Source organism: Pristiophorus japonicus, chromosome 3 (genome assembly GCF_044704955.1).
Source record: "Pristiophorus japonicus isolate sPriJap1 chromosome 3, sPriJap1.hap1, whole genome shotgun sequence".
In the NCBI taxonomy this organism is placed as follows: Eukaryota; Metazoa; Chordata; class Chondrichthyes; family Pristiophoridae; genus Pristiophorus; species Pristiophorus japonicus.
Genome location: NC_091979.1, coordinates 83,391,671 through 83,411,721, shown reverse-complemented (window position 1 = coordinate 83,411,721; position 20,051 = coordinate 83,391,671). Strand labels below are relative to the sequence as shown.

Here is a 20,051-nt window from a genome sequence, read left to right as displayed (position 1 = left end):
GTCCCCATTGGGATACACAATCCTCTCCAAGCTCTGCTCAGCTGGACACTGATACTGAAGGAGAATTCTAAAGATGCATCAGAAACTTTGCTAGGTACTGACAGATGTGCCACACACACTATCCACAATAGCGGAGAGGATGGAGGAGTCCAACCCGATCACTAGTGGATTGGTGGCACAGGAAATTGCGAGATTGTCTGCCATGAAGAGAGAGTCAGCCTCCATTGAAATTCAAGCAAGGTTCTCAAACAATTCCATGCAGGCTATGACCATGAGTGTACAGATTTTGGAAACCAACTTGCATGCCACCTTAAACAGGATGACATAGCTTATCCATAGCCTTACAACGTATTACTGATCTTCACTAACCTGCTCTGCAGCAGAGTGGTAGGGGTGATGTGGCAGTGGCCTAGGAGAAGGATGATGGTGAAATTGGACATGGAAGTGGGAACTCCACTCAAAGCATTCCCACTTCTCACCTGTTGTTCCCCCTTAGCCAGTACCCTACATGCTGCCTCATCTCCCGATGGCCGAATCTGCCCCTGCACAGGGACAGGTGGTGCAATCTTTGGGTTGGGCTCTCCCAGGCTCCAAAACACAGAGGGCGTAGGTCAAAAGCATCTCAGCAGTCAGGGCAGGGATCTGAACAGGCTGTCTCTACCTCTGCTCAAGCCACACAGGATGTACCACCTAGAAAATGCTAGAAATTGCCTGTTAAGGCTACCTCTGGTCGCCTTGATAATCAGGTTTGAGTGAAAACCAATATGGTGGATATATTGTGTTTATTCAGAGTTTAGGATGGAATATAACATACGAGTTATACAGCAAAAGCATACGACTGTGACAAGCAGGTCTCTGGCTTATTGCCTCTCTTCCTTTCGTCTAGAACCCCAAGAGTGATTGACTTCAATAAGCGGGTTCCATTCTCGAAAGAGCATTCAACCAGCTCACCCTTGTGTGGTTCTCCCTTCCTGATCTGTCTGAATGAGCCGTAATGGTATTCTTTTATCCTCTTTTTAGGAGTGGGCCTGGGATCGAATTATTGACAAGACAATTCGACCTATGGAGGCTCCCTTAAAAACTAATTTCCAAATGGTATTTCTAGGGCCTGATAGTCTGCATCCCAGAGTATTTAAGGAAGTGACCCTAGAAATAGTGGGTGCATTGGTGGTCATTTTCCAACATTCTATTGACTCTGGATCAGCTCCTGTGGATTGGAGGGTAGCTAATGTAACTGTCACGTATTCAACCATCATTGTAACCCATGTATAAACTGACCTTCGTTGTACACTGTGAGAACAATGACCACTAGGTGGTGAACTTGTGGGAGACACTCCTAGCCTGGACTTTCAGGTATAACAGGGGAACCTCCACCCACCTTCATCACTTGAGTGCTAGTGAATAAAGGTTACTGGTCACAGAGTGACCTTCTCTCAAGTATGGGCCTCGTGTGCATTTATACTGTATAGTATGGACATATCATTGGCGACGAGAAACTGGGATTTGAACCACGTGAGCATGGCCACTAGCAGCACAGACGAGAGGTACTGTGTTGGTGATGATTGGGATGATTTTATTGAGAGACTACAGCAAAGTTTCGTCACTAAGGAATGGTTGGGATAGGATTCGGCCGGCAAACGCTTGACGGTTTGTGGATCCAGGACTTACTCCCTGATGAAGAATCTTCTAGCGCCAGAGAAGTCGGCGGACAAGACGTTTGAAGAGCTCAGTAAGTTAATCAGGGAACACCTTAAACCGGCAAGCAGCATGCACATGGCAAGACACCTGTTTTACACGCACCGGCAGCAAGAAGGGCAAAGCGTTCCAGACTTCATGTCAGACCTCCGGCGACTGGCGAGCCTATGTAAGTTCCCAGATGCATGTAGAGCAGAGATGCTGCGAGACTTTTTTATTGAGGGCATCAGGCACGTTGGGGTTTTCAGGAAACTGATTGAGACCAAAGACTTGACCCTGGAAACGGCGGCCTTGATGGCACAGACATTTATCTCAGGGGAGGAAGAGGCCAGAATGAAGTTTGACAAAAGTCTCGGCTCAAATGCAGCAAATGGACAGGGAGTCAACATTGTTAAAGCAGCACACAGTTCTCCAGGCAGACAAGGGCAATCGGACATGCCCCAACATGTAGTCGAACCCAGAGGCGGAATTCAACAGAGACAATGGCAAGCTGAACGCCGATTCACGCCATCGCAAGGGACAATGCGGCCAGTAATGGGGCCATCAACACCTGTTAATGGTGTGCTTAAGGACAGTTACAGAGACAGTCAGAGACGATCGACTGGTAATGGACCTTTTGTTTCCAGCAACGGCTCATGTTGGAGGTGTGAAGGCACACACCCAGCCAGAGTTTGCAGGTATCAGCAATATACCTGCAGAAATTGCAACGTCAGCGGTCACTTGGTGCGTATGTGCAGGTAGCCTGCAGCCAGGCTGATGTACGAGGAGGACGGGCCCGATGTAAGTCCTACGAGGCCAAATGAACACTGGGGGAAATCGCTGGAAGCTGAAGTTCAGCGAGTTCATGTGGAGCACATATACAGTTCCTACACCAGGACGCCACCGATAATGATGAAAGTGCTCCTCAATGGCATCCCAGTATCAATGGAGCTAGACACGGGGGCCAGCCAGTCCCTGATGAGCATCAAACAGTTCGACAAGTTGTGGGCGTCCAAGATGAGGAGGCCAAAATTATCGCCGATTGACGCTACGGACATACACAAAGGAGATCATTCCGGTGCGAGGCAGCGCCACGGTAGTCGTGACCCACAAAGATTCGGAGAACAGGTTGCCACTCTGGATTGTCCCGGTGGACGGTCCCGCACTACTGGGGAGGAGTTGGTTTGCTGTCATGAACTGGAAATGGGGCGATGTCAATGCAATTTCTTCTGTGGAGCGAGTATCATGCTCACAGATCCTGGACAATTTTGACTCACTATTTCAACCCGGCATTGGCACCTTCATGGGGGCCAATGTAGTGATTCACATAAACCCGGACGCCAGGCCAGTACACCACAAGGCCAGAGCGGTGCCGTACGTGATACGGGAAAAGATAGAAAGCGAATTGGACCGCCTGCTGAGGGAAGGCATCATTTCACCAGTCGAACTCAGTGACTGGGCGAGTCCGATTGTGCTGGTGCTCAAGGCGGATGCGTCAGTCAGGATATGTGGTGATTACAAGGCCACCATCAATCGGATGTCACTCCAAGACCAGTACCCGCTACCGAGAGTGGAGGACCTCTTTGCGATGCTATCCGATGGCAAACTTTTTTCAAAATTGGACCTGACCTCAGCTTACATGACCCAGGAGTTGGCGAGTGAGTCGAAGAGGCTGACCACCATCACGACACACAAGGGGTTGTTTGAGTACAACAGATGCCTGTTCCGGATTCGTTCAGCTGCTGCAATCTTTCAACGAAATATGGAAAGCCTCCTCAAGTCGATTCCAGAGACCGTGGTTTTTCAAGATACCATCTTCATCACGGGTCGCGATACTAAAGAACACCTCCGCAACCTGGAGGAGGTGCTACTCAGACTGGACCCGGTAGGGCTGCGACTGAAAAAGGCGAAGTGCATCTTCCTAGCTCCAGAGGTAGAATTCCTTGGGATGAGGATAGTAGCAGACGGGATCAGACCTACTGCGTCCAAAACGGTAGCTATCCAGAGAGCACCCAGACCCCATAACACATAGAAACATAGAAACATAGAAACATAGAAAATAGGTGCAGGAGTAGGCCATTCGGCCCTTCTAGCCTGCACCGCCATTCAATGAGTTCATGGCTGAACATTCAACTTCAGTACCCCATTCCTGCTTTCTCGCCATACCCCTTGATCCCCCTAGCAGTAAGGACCTCATCTAACTCCTTTTTGAATATATTTAGTGAATTGGCCTCAACAACTTTCTGTGGTAGAGAATTCCACAGGTTCACCACTCTCTGGGTGAAGAAGTTCCTCCGCATCTCGGTCCTAAATGGCTTACCCCTTATCCTTAGACTGTGACCCCTGGTTCTGGACTTCCCCAACATTGGGAACATTCTTACTGCATCTAACCTGTCTAACCCCGTCAGAATTTTATATGTTTCTATGAGGTCCCCTCTCATTCTTCTGAACTCCAGTGAATACAAGCCCAGTTGATCCAGTCTTTCTTGATAGGTCAGTCCCGCCATCCCGGGAATCAGTCTGGTGAACCTTCGCTGCACTCCCTCAATAGCAAGAATGTCCTTCCTCAGGTTAGGAGACCAAAACTGTACACAATACTCCAGGTGTGGCCTCACCAAGGCCCTGTACAACTGTAGCAACACCTCCCTGCCCCTGTACTCAAATCCCCTTGCTATGAAGGCCAACATGCCATTTGCTTTCTTAACCGCCTGCTGCACCTGCATGCCAACCTTCAATGACTGATGTACCATGACACCCAGGTCTCTTTGCACCTCCCCTTTTCCTAATCTGTCACCATTCAGATAATAGTCTGTCTCTCTGTTTTTACCACCAAAGTGGATAACCTCACATTTATCCACATTATACTTCATCTGCCATGCATTTGCCCACTCACCTAACCTATCCAAGTCGCTCTGCAGCCTCACAGCATCCTCCTCGCAGCTCACACTGCCACCCAACTTAGTGTCATCCGCAAATTTGGAGATACTACATTTAATCCCCTCATCTAAATCATTAATGTACAGTGTAAACAGCTGGGGCCCCAGCACAGAACCTTGCGGTACCCCACTAGTCACTGCCTGCCATTCTGAAAAGTACCCATTTACTCCTACTCTTTGCTTCCTGTCTGACAACCAGTTCTCAATCCATGTCAGTACACTACCCCCAATCCCATGTGCTCTAACTTTGCACATCAATCTCTTGTGTGGGACCTTGTCGAACGCCTTCTGAAAGTCCAAATATACCACATCAACTGGTTCTCACTTATCCACTCTACTGGAAACATCCTCAAAAAATTCCAGAAGATTTGTCAAGCATGATTTCCCTTTCACAAATCCATGCTGACTTGGACCTATCATGTCACCTCTTTCCAAATGCACTGCTATGACATCCTTAATAATTGATTCCATCATTTTACCCACTACCGATGTCAGGCTGACCGGTCTATAATTCCCTGTTTTCTCTCTCCCTCCTTTTTTAAAAAGTGGGGTTACATTGGCTACCCTCCACTCCATAGGAACTGATCCAGAGTCAATGGAATGTTGGAAAATGACTGTCAACGCATCCACTATTTCCAAGGCCACCTCCTTAAGTACTCTGGGATGCAGTCCATCAGGCCCTGGGGATTTATCGGCCTTCAATCCCATCAATTTCCCCAACACAATTTCCCGGCTAATAAGGATTTCCCTCAGACGGAGCTGCGTTCGTTCCTGGGGCTCCTGAACTATTTTGGTAACTTTCTTCCCAAATTGAGCACGCTGCTAGAGCCGCTACATGTGCTCCTACACAAAGGTCGTGAATGGGTCTGGGGGGACAGCCAGGAAAGGGCTTTTGATAGAGCATGCAATTTGTAATGCTCCAACAATCTGTTAACGCTATATGACCCATGTAGGAAACTTGTTTTAACAAGCGATGCGTCGTCCTATGGAGTCGGGTGTGTGTTGCAACATGTTAATGCCAAGGGTCAGTTACAGCCGGTAGCTTAAGCCTCCAGAAGTCTGTTCCAGGCAGAAAGGGGCTACAGGATGGTAGAAAAGGAGGCGCTTGCATGTGTATATGCAGGAAAGAAAATGCACCAGTACCTGTTTGGCAGGAAATTTGAGCTGGAGACAGATCACAAACCCCTAACGTCCCTTTTGGTCGACAACAAGGCCATAAATGCAAACTCATCGGCCCGCATACAGAGGTGGGCACTCACGTTAGCCGTCTATGACTATACAATTCGGCACCGACCGGGCACTGAAAACTGTGCCGATGCACTCCCACTACCCACCACCGAGGGAGCAACGAGCATGCTGCTGAAATGGTCATGCTGTTGAAGCTTTCGAAAGTGAAGGCTCACCCGTGACAGCCTGTCAGATTAAGGTCTGGACAAGTAGAGACCCGCTACTGTCTTTAGTCAAGAAATGTGTCCTGAATGGGGACTGGGCAGCCATGTACCAGGCATGCCCTGAGGAATTTAAACCATTTCGCAGGCGCAGGGATGAACTCTCGATTCAGGCCGATTGCCTACTGTGGGGAAACCGCATAGTCATGCCCCAGATGGGCAGAGAGGTGTTCATCAGAGAACTCTACAATGAGCGCCCGGGCATTGTCATGATGAAGGCAATTGCCAGGTCACACGTTTGGTGGCCAGGTAGATGCAGATTTGGAACTTTGTGTTCGCAGGTGCAACACGTGTGCCCAGCTGGGCAATGTGCCCAGGGAAGCCCCCCCTTAGCCCCTGGCCATGGCCCGCCAAGCCATGGTCACACATCCATGTGGACTACGCAGTCCTTTCATGGGAAAACTGTTTTTGGTTGTAGTAGGCGCCTACTCCAAATGGATCGAATGTGATATTTTAAATTCAAGCACATCCTCTGCCACGGTAAAAAGTCTATGGGCAATGTTCGCTGCCCATGGTCTACTGGATGTCTTGGTCAGTGACAATGGCCCGTGCTTCACAACCACTGAATTCCAGGACTTCATGGCAGGCAATTGAATTAACCATGTCAGAACGGCACCGTTCAAGCCGGCCTCAAACGGCCAGGCGGAACGAGCAGTGCAGATAATCAAACAGGGGATGCTCAGAATCCAAGGGGGTTCCCTACAAAGCTACTTATCTCGTTTCCTGTTCGCCTACAGATCCCGACCACACTTGCTCACAGGGGTTCCACCCGCAGAGCTGCTAATGAAAAGGATGCTCAAAACCAGGTTATCCCTTATACACACCACCATGAAAGAAATTGTCGAGAGCAGGCATCAGTCACAATGTGACTGCCATGACAGGAATGCAAGGGCAAGAGGTATCGATGTCAATTACCCTGTTTTGTCCTCAACTACGCTGCAGGGCCCAAATGGCTCACAGGCATGGTGATTGCCAAAGAGGGGAATAGGATTCTGGTAGTTAAACTTACCAATGGACAAATCTGCCGCAAACATGTGAATCAAACAAAAAGCAGGTTCAGCAACCCCACAGAAGAAGCAGAGGAAGAACACGATGTAGAGTTCACTCCACCACAGGTGACCGAACACCGGAAACAAGTGGAGGAGAGCCCAGTCACTGTGGGCAGTCTGGACAGGCCTGAGGCACCGCAAACTGCAGACACTCAGACCAGCGCCCAACAACCGGAGCCCCAACTCAGGCGCTCTACAAGGGAGCGTAAACCACCAGAGAGACTTAACCTGTGATCCCAATAAGACTTTGCGGGGGAGGTGATGTCATGTATTCAACCATCATTGTAACCCATGTATAAACTGACCTTCGTTGTACACTGTGAGAACAATGCCCACTAGGTGGTGAACTTGTGAGAGACACTCCTAGCATGGACTTCCAGGTATAAAAGGGGAAGCTCCACCCACCTTCATCACTTGAGTGCGAATGAATAAAGGTTACTGGTCACAGTATGGGCCTTCCCTCAAGTATGGGCCTCGTGTGCATTTATACTGTATAGTAAGGACATATCAGTAACCCCACTTTTTAAAAAAGGAGGGAGAGAGAAAACAGGGAATTATAGACCGGTTAGCCTGACATCTGTTGTGGGGAAAATGTTGGAATCAATTGTTAAAGATGTAATAGCAGCGCATTTGGAAAGCAGTGACAGGATCGGTCCAAGTCAGCATGGATTTATGAAAGGGAAATCATGCTTGACAAATCTTCTAGAATCTTTTGAGGTTGTAACTACTAGAGTGGACAAAGGAGAACCAGTGGATGTGGTATATTTGGACTTTCAAAAGGCTTTTGACAAGGCCCCACACACAAGAGATTAGTGCGCAAAATTAAGACACATATTATTGGTGATAATGTATTGACGTGGATAGAGAACTGGTTGACAGACAGGAAGCAAAGAGTAGGAATAAACAGGTCCTTTTCAGAATGGCAGGCAGTGACTTTGGGGTACCGCAAGGTTCAGTGCTGGGACCCCAGCTATTTACAATATAAATTAATGATTTAGACGAAGGAATTGAATGTAATATCTCCAAGTTTGCAGATGACACTAAGCTGGGTGGCAGTGTGAGCTGTGAGGAGGATGTTAAGAGGCTACAGGGTGACTTGGACAGGTTAGGTGAGTGGGCAAAAGCATGGCAGATGCAGTATAATGTGGATAAATGTGAGGTTATCCACTTTGGTGGAAAAAACAAGAAGGCAGAATATTATCTGAATGGTGACAAGTTAGGAAAAGGGAAGGTGCAACGAGACCTGGGTGTCATGGTACATTAGTCATTGAAAGTTGGCGTGCAGATACAGCAGGTGGTGAAGAAGGCAAATGGCATGTTGGCCTTCATAGCAAGAGGAATTGCGTATAGGAGCAGGGAGGTCTTACTGCAGTTGTACAGGGCCTTGGTGAGGCCACACCTTGAATATTGTGCACAGTTTTGGTCTCCTAATCTGAGGAAGGACATTCTTGCTATTGAGGGAGTGCAGCGAAGGTTCACCAGACTGATTCCAGGGGTGGCAGGACTGACCTCTGAAGAAAGACTGGATCGACTAGGCTTATGTTCACTGGAATTTAGAAGAATGAGAGGGGATTGTCATGTTTGTAACTGCAATGTAACACCACTGTATTACTGTATACACTCAACTGAGATGCACACCTTGACCACAGGGGGCGAACTTGTGGGAGACATGCCTTACCTGATCACACAGGTATATAAGGGGAGATCCCACACAGGGTCTTCACTTCTGGAGTCCTGTAATAAAGAGTTAAGGTCACAGAGTGGCCTTGTCCCTGGAATGGGCCTCGCGTGGTTTCATGCTGTAAAGTGAAGACTTTACATTGGCAACGAGAAACGGGAATTCACGACCCACGAGAATGGACACCGGTAGCAGAGGAACGGGACTGTGTTGGGGAAGACTGGGATGATTTTGTCGAGAGGCTTCAGCAAAGCTTCGTTACTAAAGACTGGCTGGGGGATGCAGCGGCCGACAAGCGACGGGCTCATCTCCTGACCAGCTGCGGACCAAAGACTTATGCGCTCATGAAGGACTTACTGGCACCCGAAAAGCCGTCGGACAAAACCTTTGAAGAGCTTCGCAAATTAATCGGGGAGCACCTCAAACCGGCGAGCAGCATACACATGGCTCAACACAGATTCTACACCCACCGACGTCGTGAAGGACAGAGCATACCCGACTTTGTAGCGGACCTCCGGCGTTTGGCCAGCCTTTGTAAGTTCACAGACGCCTGCAGGGGAGAGATGCTAAGGGACTTCTTTATTGAGGGTATCGGTCATGCGGGAATTTTTCGCAAGGTAATTGAGATCAAGGACTTGACTTTGGAAGCGGCAGCGTTGTTAGCGCAAACTTTCACGGCGAGGGAGGAAGAGACGAAAATGATTTACGCGCGCAATTCTGCCTCTAACGTGGCAATGGATCTGGGAGTCAACACCATCAATGCTACTCAGAGCCCCGCAGGCAGAAGGGGCAGTCTGACATTTACCAGGCAGCAATAGACCCAAGAGCAGGACCTCAACAGAGACGATGGCAGGCTGAATGGACGTTCACGCCATCACAGTGGACAATGCGGCCCGGGATGGGGCCATTGACATCCACTAATAGGGTACTTAACAGAAATCAAAGGGACAGTCAGCGCGGAATTCCTGGCCATAGTCCCTTTGTCCCCAACAATGGAAACTTTAACTCATGCTGGAGTTGTGGGGGAAACACTCAGCCAGATCTTGCAGATTCCAACAGTTTGTCTGCAGGAACTGCAATTTCAGTGGCCATTTAGCTCGAATGTGCAGAAAACCTGCAACCAGACTAATATATGAGGTAGATGGACCAGAAGAGGGTTCTGTGAGGCAGGATGATTTTTGGGGCAAATCGACGGACGCCGAGGTTCAGCGGGTTCATGCAGCGAATATTCACAGTTCATACACCAAAACGCCACCAATGATGATGAGGGTTTTGTTGAACGATATCCCAGTACGCATGGAGCTGGACACTGGGGTCAGCCCGTCGCTCATGGGCGTTCAGCAATTTGAGAAGCTATGGCCACTTATAGCCAGTAGACCCAAATTAGAACGTATTGAGACACAATTACGGACTTACACCAAAGAAATCATTCCGGTGCTAGGCAGTGCAATGATGGCTGTCACACACAATGGGTTAGTGAACCGGCTGCCACTCTGGATTGTCCCGGGCAATGGTCCTGCACTGTTGCGGAGGAGCTGGTTAGCTGAGATCAACTGGAAATGGGGGGATGTTCATGCAATGTCCTCGGTGGAGCGAAGTTCATGCTCACAAGTCCTACAACAATTTGAGTCACTATTCCAACCGGGCATCGGGACTTTCAAAGGCACTAAAATAGTGATACACATCACCCCGGACGCCAGCCCAGTGCACCACAAAGCCAGAGCAGTGCCGTATGTAATGCGGGAAAAAATCGAGAGCGAATTGGACCGGCTGTTGCGAGAGGGCATCATCTCACCTATTGAATTCATCGTTCCCGTTCTAAAAGCGGATGGCTCTGTCAGGATCTGTGGCGATTACAAGGCCACCATCAATCGGGTGTCCCTACAAGACCAATACCCACTCCCAAGAGCTGAGGACCTCTTCGCCACGCTGGCAGGTGTCAAGCTGTTCACCAAGTTGGACCTCACTTCAGCCTATATGACCCAGGAACTGGCCAATGTATCCAAACTACTGACCACCATCACCACGCACAAGGGACTGTTTGCGTATAACAGGTGCCCGTTTGGCATTCGATCAGCGGCTGCGATTTTTCGATGTAACATGGAAAGCCTGCTTAAATGCATTCCGGGAACGCTCGTATTCTAGGACAACATCCTCATCACGGGTCGAGACACCGAAGAACACCTCCACAACCTGGAGGAGGTGCTACGCTGACTGGACCGGGTAGGCCTGCGACTCAAGAAGTCGAAATGCATGTTCTTAGCTCCAGAGGTTGAGTTTCTGGGCAGGAGGGTTACTGCAGATGGGATTCGGCCAACCGAATCCAAAACAGAGGCGATTCAAACGAGCACCCAGGCCCTGCAACACAACGGAGCTGCGTTCATTCCTGGGACTGTTGAAATACTTCGGGAACTTTCTGCCGAACTTGAGCACGTTGTTGGAGCCGCTACACGTGCTCCTGCGTAAGGGCTGCGATTGGTTTTGGAGGTCCGTCAGGAACGGGCTTTTGATCGGGCGCGAAACCTACTTTGTTCAAACAAGTTGTTGACGCTGTATGACCCCTGTAAATGTTTAGTTCTGACATGTGATGCATCGTCCTATGGGGTTGGGTGCGTGTTGCAGCAGGGTAATGCTGAGGGTCAGCAATAACCTGTGGCTTGTGCCTCCAGGTCGCTCTCTCAAGCAGAATGGGGATATGGGATGGTCGAGAAGGAAGCGCTTGCAAGTGTCTATGGTGCAAAAAAAATGCATCAATAACTCTTCGGTAGGAAGTTTGAATTAGAGACAGACCACAAGCACTCACATCCCTGTTATCAGACAGCAAGGCTGTCAATGCCAACGCATCAGCTCGCATACAGCGGTAGGCTCTCACGCTAGCTGCTTATGACTAGTCCATCCGGCACCGACCCGACACTGAAAACTGCGCTGACGCACTCAGCAGGCTCCCACTGGCCACCACTGAGGGGGCAGCTGAACAAAGCGCTGAGATGGTCATGGCTGTTGATGCCTTTGACAGTGTAGGCTCCCTCATCACAGCCCGCCAGATCAAAATCTGAACAAAGAGATCCCCTCCTATCCTTGATTAAGAAATGTGTTCTGACTGGGGATTGGGCGCCCGCACACGGAGTATGCCCTGAGGAGGTCAGACCGTTCCACAGGCGGAAGGATGAGCTCTCCATCCAAGCCGACTGCCTACTATGGGGCAGCTGGGTAGTCATTCCCCAGAAGGGCATGGAGGCATTCATCAAGGAACTCCACAACGAGCACCCAGGCATTGTGATGATGAAGGCCATTGCCCGGTCACACATTTGGTGGCCTGGAATTGATTCAGACCTGGAACACTGTGTTCGCAGGTGCACGACCTGTGCCCAGCTGGGCAATGCCCACAGGGAGGCCCTGCTCAGCCCGTGGCCCTGGCCCAGCAAGCCATGGTCACGCATTCACATTGATTACGTGGGCCCATTCATGGGGAAGATGTTCCACATTGTAGTAGATGCGTACTCGAAATGGATCGAGTGCATCATCCTGAATTCATGCAAGTCATCCACCACCGTGGAAAGCCTACGTGCGATCTTTGCAACCCATGGCTTGCCAGACAACCTGGTTAATGACAATGGCCCGTGTTTCATGAGCTATGAATTCCGGGAATTTATGTCGGGCAATGGCATCAACCACGTCAGGACTGTGCCGTTCAAGCTGGCCTCCAATGGCCAGGCGGAACGTGCGGTCCAAGTCATTCAGCAAGGTATGCTCAGGATTCAAGGACCCTCTCTACAATGCCACCTATCGCGCCTCCTGCTGGTCTATAGATCCCACCCACATGCGCTCACAGGGGTCCCACCTGCAGAGCTACTCATGAAACGGACACTCAAAACTCGGTTGTCCCTCATTCACCCAGTCCTGACCGACATAGTTGAGGGCAAGCGCAAGTCACAAAACGAGTACCATGACCGTAATTCAAGGGGGAGATGTATAGAAATAAATGATCCTGTATTCGTCCCCAATCACGACATGGGGCCCAAATGGCTTAAGGGTACTGTAATTGACAAAGAGGGGAATAGGATCATCGTGGTAAAACTCAACAATGGCCAGATATGCCGGAATCATCTGGACCAAGTAAAAAAAGGGTTCAGCGGGGACACGGAGGAACCTGAAGAAGACCATGAGATGGAGCTCACACTACCGCCAGCGAACGTGCAACAAGAGCAATCGGAAGAATGCACAGTCCCTGAGGTCAGTCCGGACAGGCCGGAATCACCACAGGTGACAGACACTCACGTCAGTGTCCAACAACCAGAGCCCCAACTGCGGCGCTCCACGAGGGAGCGTAGACCACCTGAAAGACTGAACCTATGATCCCAGTAAGACTTTGGGGGGGGGGGGGGAGAGGAAGGTGATGTCATGTTTGTAACTACAATGTAACACCACTGTATTACTGTATACACTCAACTTAGATGCACACCTTGACCACAGGGGGTGAACTTGTGGGAGACACTCCTTACCTGATCACACAGATATATAAAGGGAGGTCCCATGCAGGGCCATCACTTCTGGAGTCGTACAATAGAGAGCTAAGGTCACAGAGTGGCCTTGTCCCTGGAATGTGCCTCATGTGGTTTCATGCTGTAGAGTAAGGACTTTACAGGTCCCGATCGCGGCAACACTCCAGTGGTGTCGCGTTCGAGCACCACATCGAATACCTCGGTGGGCACTTTCGGGAAAAGTCTTATCCTTTTGCAGCTGAAAATCCATGTCCTTGCCACATTTCAGCGGCCTGCACGCTGCAGAGCTCACTGCTGCAAACTCACCTTTACAGTAGCTTCACCCCAACGTTTTCGGCGGAAGTGAGCACCGCTCAAACCAACCCCCCCCCCCCCCCCCCCCACCACCGAGCTCAATATGGCTCGGGAAGGAAAAAGTACCCGACTACGGCGGCCAATCAATATTTTTGATCTGCCGCCCAACCCCGCAGTAACCATTCCTTCAGGGACGGTGAATTTTGGCCCCAGGGTGTCTTCATTCATTTTTTTTTCAATATAAAATTCTAATGTGCGGATCTAGAGACATTCATACTTTGAAATAACCAGAATTTCACTGTGGCCACAATGAAATACAGATTTTCATAAGTTAATTAACCTCAATAATTGCAATTAAATTCAGACCAATATCTTTTTTTTTCATAGCCAATATGTTAGTAACTAAACACAATACAGAGCAGATAAAATAAAACAAAATAACACAGTAAGTTAGAGCAATTTCCATATTCTTTCTCCAAATGCCTTTCCAATTGACTAAAAATACTGAATATAACTGGAGAAACATTCGTTTTTATATTTAACAAATATCACAAATTCTACACAAAAGGAAAAAGAAAGAGGAGCTTCCCTTAGCTTGTAGCTCAGAGAAATTTATGCAGGCAAGGCCACTAAAGAAGATGATGCTTTTTAAACGTTCAAATTGATTTGCTTGCAATAACCAAATTGAAATGACAGTGCTTTGTTACGATTCGAATTGATTTAAAATGAGACCACACATTTTTAATTAAACTACATAAGACAATCACAATCTTTTTTAACTGTAATCCAATTAAAATGTCAAATTCATCATTTTTTTTAGCAACTGTATCTTCAAGGCTGAAGTTTTATCTTTTGTTAAACAACCCGTCTTTTGTGCATTTCATGGCTCCACAAAGGATCGGCAAGAGATTGTAGAGGGACATGTTTGGGGGCCCAGGAGAGGCACGAGTTCGGGACCCAGAAGAGGCGAGGGCCCAGGGGCAGCACAAACCAGCCCCACTGTGATATGTGTACGCACTAGGCCCGTGCTGCAGAGCTGGTCTGCAGTTGTCTTGGGTAATCCTTGCCACTGGACTAAGACCTAGCTCTGTCAAGCCCGTGTGGTGGCTGGTGTGCAATGGCCACCACACGTTAAAAAAATCCACGCACAGGCATCTTCCACCCTTCAAGATTTAATTCGGGAGCAGGAATATTCCTTGAAACACCTGTGAACTTTTTGATGTGGAAGCAAGTCATCCTTGACTCGAGGGACTGCCTATGATGATGATGATGAAATCATAATCAAAATAAATCCACATCTGCATCGAACTTAAAATCTACTTCAATTCTAGGTACATAATGAACATTTTAACACTCAATTTATTTATACTTTCGTAACCTTCCCAGATCCAGTACATTACAAAAAGTTAAAAAAATACTTTCTGCTCTCTGTCCGAAAAGGTGGGCGGAGCTAAAACTAACTTACAGACACACTGCTTTCTTTTTAAAAGACAGGCTTTCAGACAAATGAAAAATTCTGTAACTCCCCAAACATTCACAGTCAGGAAAGCTTCCACACAAACACACACTTTCATACAAACTGGAAACCTTTCACCAACTCTACCCTTGAGAGCAATCTATACCCAAGGTACAACTTTTATCCTTGAGAGCAATCTATACCCAAGGAGCTACGACTTACCTAACGGTCGTTCTTTAGTTGCTATACCCACAGCCAATCTCATGGTTCTGATCCTCAACTAGGCTTGGCGACTTCCCAACCCAAACACCGACCTCCCTACCTAGTGGGTGGTAAAGTAAACATACTCACCCGTTCTTTGATATCAGCATTCAACACAGTACCAGTTGTTGGGGCCAAGGGGCTCCTGTTGACGACATTAATTGTTGTGTTAATAATAAACCACTCTCGAGTCTACTGAGTCCAGAAGGTAAAGAGTTTATTCAAACGAAAACAAGGGAGTGATTCTCAGTTACCCGAGTTACCACATTCAACAATACAGAGTTTGCAGCATTCTTTTATAGTACACAAGTTACTGTAATTTGGGTTGTTTTGCAACAGTCATAAATCAATACACATTGTTTCAACACTTATACACCAATGGAGTTATTCAAGTCCAGCTGGTGCCTCTGTTATCTAGCCTGGGCCTTCCATTCCCATGACACACAGGCTGGCCTTCATTTCCTTATCTTCTTGTTCTGCTCATAACAATGAATAATTTTCCCAAGCTTCCTGTAAAGTCCTTACTCTACAGTATGAAACTACACGAGGTTCATTCTGGAGACAACGTCACTCTGTGACCTTAACTCTTTATTCACAGGACTCCAAAGACGATGACCCTGCATGGGACCTCCCTTTTTATACCTGTGTGATCAGGTAAGGAGTGTCTCCCACAAGTTCACCCCTTATGGTCAAGGTGTGCATCTAGGTTGAGTGTATGCAGTAATACAGTGGTGTTACATTGTGGTTACATACATGACATCACCTCCCCCGCCAAAGTCTTATTGGGATCATAGGTTTAGTCTTTCAAGTGGTCTACGTTCCCTCGTGGAGCGCCGCAGTTGGGCTCTGGTTGTTGGACACTGACGTGAGTGTCTGTCACCTGTGGTGATTCTGGCCTGTCCGGGCTGACCGCAGGGATTGTGCATTCTCCTGATTGCTCTTGTTGCTCGTTCACTGGCGGTGTTGTGAGCTCCATCTCATGGTCTTCTTCAGCTTCCTCAGTGTCGATGTTGAACCTTTTTTTTACTTGGTCCAGATGTTTACGGCATATCTGAACGTTGTTGAGTTTTACCAAGATGACCCTGTTCCCCTCTTTGTCAATTACAGTACCCTCAAGCCATTTGGGCCCCATAGCGTGATTGAGGACGAATACAGGATCATTTATTTCTATACATCTCCCTCTCGAATTATGGTCATGGTAATCGTTTTGTGACTTGCGCTTGCCCTCAACTATGTCGATCAGGACTGGGTGAATGAGGGACAACCGAGTTTTGAGTGTCCATTTCATTAGTAGCTCTGTGGGTGGGACCCCGGTGAGCGAGTGCGGTTGGGATCTATCGTCCAGCAGGAGATGCGATAGGTGGCATTGTAGGGAGGGTCCTTGAATCCTGAGCATACCTTGTTTAATGATTTGGACCGCACGTCCCGCCTGGCCATTGGAGGCCGGCTTGAACGGCGCAGTTCTGACGTGGTTGATGCCATTGCCCAACATAAACTCTCGGAATTCGTAGCTTGTGAAACACGGGCCATTATCACTAACCAGGATGTCTGGCAAGCCATGGGTTGCAAAGATCGCACGTAGGCTTTCCACGGTGGTGGATGACGTGCATGAATTCAGGATGATGCATTCGATCCATTTCGAGTACGCATCTACCACAATAAGGAACATCTTACCCATGAACGGGCCCGCGTAGTCAACATGAATGTGTGACCATAGCCTGGTGGGCCAGGGCCATGGGCTGAGCGGGGCCTCCCTGGGGGCATTACCCAGCTGGGCACACGTCTTGCATCTGCGAGCACAATGTTCCAGGTCTGAATCAATTCCAGGCCACCAAACGTGTGACCGGGCAATGGCCTTCATCAGCACAATGCCTGGGTGCTCGCTGTGGAGTTCCATGATGAATTCCTCCCTGCCCTTCTGGGGCATAACTACCCGGCTGCCCCATAGTAGGCAGTTGGCTTGGATGGAGAGCTCACCCATCCATCTGTGGAATGGTCTGATCTCCTCAGGGCATGCTCCGTATGCGGGCGCCCAATCCCCAGTCAGGACACATTTCTTAATCAGGGATAGGAGGGGATCTCTGTTTGTCCAGATTTTGATCTGGCGGGCTGTGATGGGGGAGCTTGCGCTGTCAAAGGCATCGACAGCCATGACCATCGCGGCTCTTTGCTCCGCCGTCCCCTCAGTGGTGGCCAGTGGAAGCCTGCTGAGCGCGTCAGCGCAATTTTCAGTGCCGGGCCGGTGCCGGATGGAGTAGTCATAAGCAGCCAGCATGAGAGCCCATTGCTGTATGCGAGCTGATGCATTGGCATTGATAGCCTTGCTGTCTGACAACAGGGATGTTAATGGCTTGTGGTCCGTCTCTAATTCAAACTTCCTACCAAAGAGGTACTGATGCATTTGCTTTTACACCATAGACACATGCAAGTGCTTCCTTCTCGACCATCCCATATTCCCGTTCTGCTTGAGAGAGCGACCTGGAGGCATAAGCCACAGGTTGTAGTTGACCCTCAGCATTGCCCTGCTGCAACACGCACCCAACCCCATAGGACGATGCATCACATGTCAGAACCAATTTTTTACAGGGGTCGTACAGGGTCAACAACTTGTTTGAACAAAGTTGGTTTCGCGCCTGATGAAAAGCCCGTTCCTGACAGTCCCCCAAAACAATCGCAACCCTTACGCAGGAGCACGTGTAGCGGCTCCAAAGTGCTCAAGTTCGGCTGAAAGTTCCCGAAATAGTTCAACAGTCCCAGGAATGAATGCAACTCCGATGTGTTGCAGGGCCTGGGTGCTCGTCGAATCGCCTGTTTTGGATTCGGTGGGTCGAATCCCATCTGCAGCAACCCTCCTGCCCAGAAACTCAACCTCAGGAGCTAAGAACACGCTTTTAGACTTCTTGAGTCGCAGGCCTACACGGTCTAGTCAGCGTAGCACCTCTTCCAGGTTGTGGAGGTGTTCCTCGGTGTCTCGACCCGTGATGAGGATGTCGTACTGGAATACGATCGTTCCAGGAATGGATTTAAGCAGGCTTTCCATGTTTCGTTGAAAAATCGCGGCCGCTGATCGAATGCCAAACGGGCACCTGTTATAAACGAACAGTCCCTTGTGCGTGGTGATGGTGGTCAGTAGTTTAGATTCGTCGGCCAGTTCCTGGGTCATATTGGCTGAAGTGAGGTTCAACTTGGTGAACAGCTTGCCGCCTGCCAGCATGGCGAAGAGGTCCTCCGATCTCGGGAGCGGGTATTGATCTTGTCGGGACACCCGATTGATGGTGGCCTTGTAGTCGCCACAGATCCTGACAGAGCCATCCGCCTTTAGGATGGGAACGATGGGGCTCGCCCAGTCGCTGAATTCAACAGGCGAGATGATGCCCTCTCTCAACAGCCGGTCCAATTCGCTCTCGATCTTTTCATGCATCACATACGGCACCGCTCTGGCTTTGTGGTGCACTGGCCTGGTGTCCGGGGTGATGTGTATCACTACCTTAGTGCCTTTGAAAGTCCCGACGCCAGATTGGAATAGTGAATCGAATTGTTGTAGGACTTGAGCACGAACTTCGCTCCACAGGTAACATTGCGTGAACATCCCCCCATTTCCAGTTCATCTTGGCTAACCAGCTCCTCCCCATCAGTGCGGGACCATTGCCCGGGACATTCCAGAGCGGCAGCCGATTCACTAACCTATTGTGTGAGACAGCTAACATTGCACTGCCTAGCACTGGAATGATTTCTTTAGTGTAAGTACTTAATTGTGTCTCAATAATTTGGGTCTACTAGCTTTAAGTAGCCATAGCTTCGCAAATTGCTGAACGCCCATGAGTAACTGGCTGGCCCCAGTGTCCAGCTCCATGCATAAAGGGATACCGTTTAACAATACCCTCATCATCATTGGTGGCGTTTTGGTGTATGAACTGTGAATATTCGCCACATGGACTCGCTGAACCTTGGCGTCCATCGATTTGCCCGAAAAGTCATCTGCCTCAAAGAACCCTCTTCTGGTCCATCCGCCTCATATATTAGTCTGGTTGCAGACTTCCTGCACATTCGAGCTAAGTAGCCACTGAGATTGCAGTTTCTGCAGATAAACTGTTAAAATCTGCAAGATCTAGCTGAGTGTTTTCCCCCACACCTCCAGCATGAGTTAACGTTTCCATTGTTGGAAACAAAGGGACTATGGCCAGGCATTCCGCGCTGACTGTCCCTTTGACTGCTCTAAAGTACCCTATTAGTGGGTGTCAATGGCCCCATCCCAGACCGCATTGTCCACTGTGATGGCGTGAATGTCCGTTCAGCCTGCCATTGTCTCTGTTGAAGTCCTACTCTGGGGTCCATTGCTGCCTGGGGAGTGTCGAACTGCCCTGCCTGCCTGCGGGGCTTTGAGTCGCATTGATGATGATGACTCCCATATCTATCGCCGCGTGAGAGGCAGAATTGCGCGCGTATATTATTTTTGTCTCTTTCTCCCCCACCATGAATGTTTGAGCTATCAACGCCGCCGCTTCCAAGGTCAAATCCTTGTTCTCAATTCATTTGTGGAAAATTCCCCCATGACCAATGCCCTCGATAAAGAAGTCCCTTAGCATCTCCCCCCTGCAAGCGTCTGTGAACTTACAGAGGCTGGCCAAACGCCGGAGGTCCGCTACGAAGTCCGGTATGCTCTGTCCTTCATGGCGTCAGTGGGTGTAGAATCTGTGTCGGGCCATATACATGCTACTTGCCGGTTTGAGGTGCTCCCCGATCAATTTGCTAA

The 20,051-nt window shown here is 49.1% G+C and overlaps 1 protein-coding gene across 3 annotated transcripts in view; it reads right to left on the bottom strand.

Annotated features, from left to right (window-relative positions):
- Positions 1-15,570, bottom strand: part of LOC139257613 (retinol dehydrogenase 7-like) — a 63,172-nt gene extending 47,602 nt beyond the window's left edge. For 2 of the 3 annotated variants that reach the window (XM_070874563.1, XM_070874553.1), the window contains exon 1: positions 15,389-15,570. Coding sequence is in view for 1 of the 3 variants with exons in the window: in XM_070874553.1 (XP_070730654.1) it covers positions 15,389-15,408 (20 nt within the window). In the remaining 2 variants the exon portion in view is untranslated. Of the gene's footprint in view, positions 1-15,259; positions 15,303-15,388 lie in introns of those variants that run through there. The other variant, XM_070874564.1, reaches the window with a different exon arrangement.
- Positions 15,571-20,051: the final 4,481 nt, after the last annotated feature.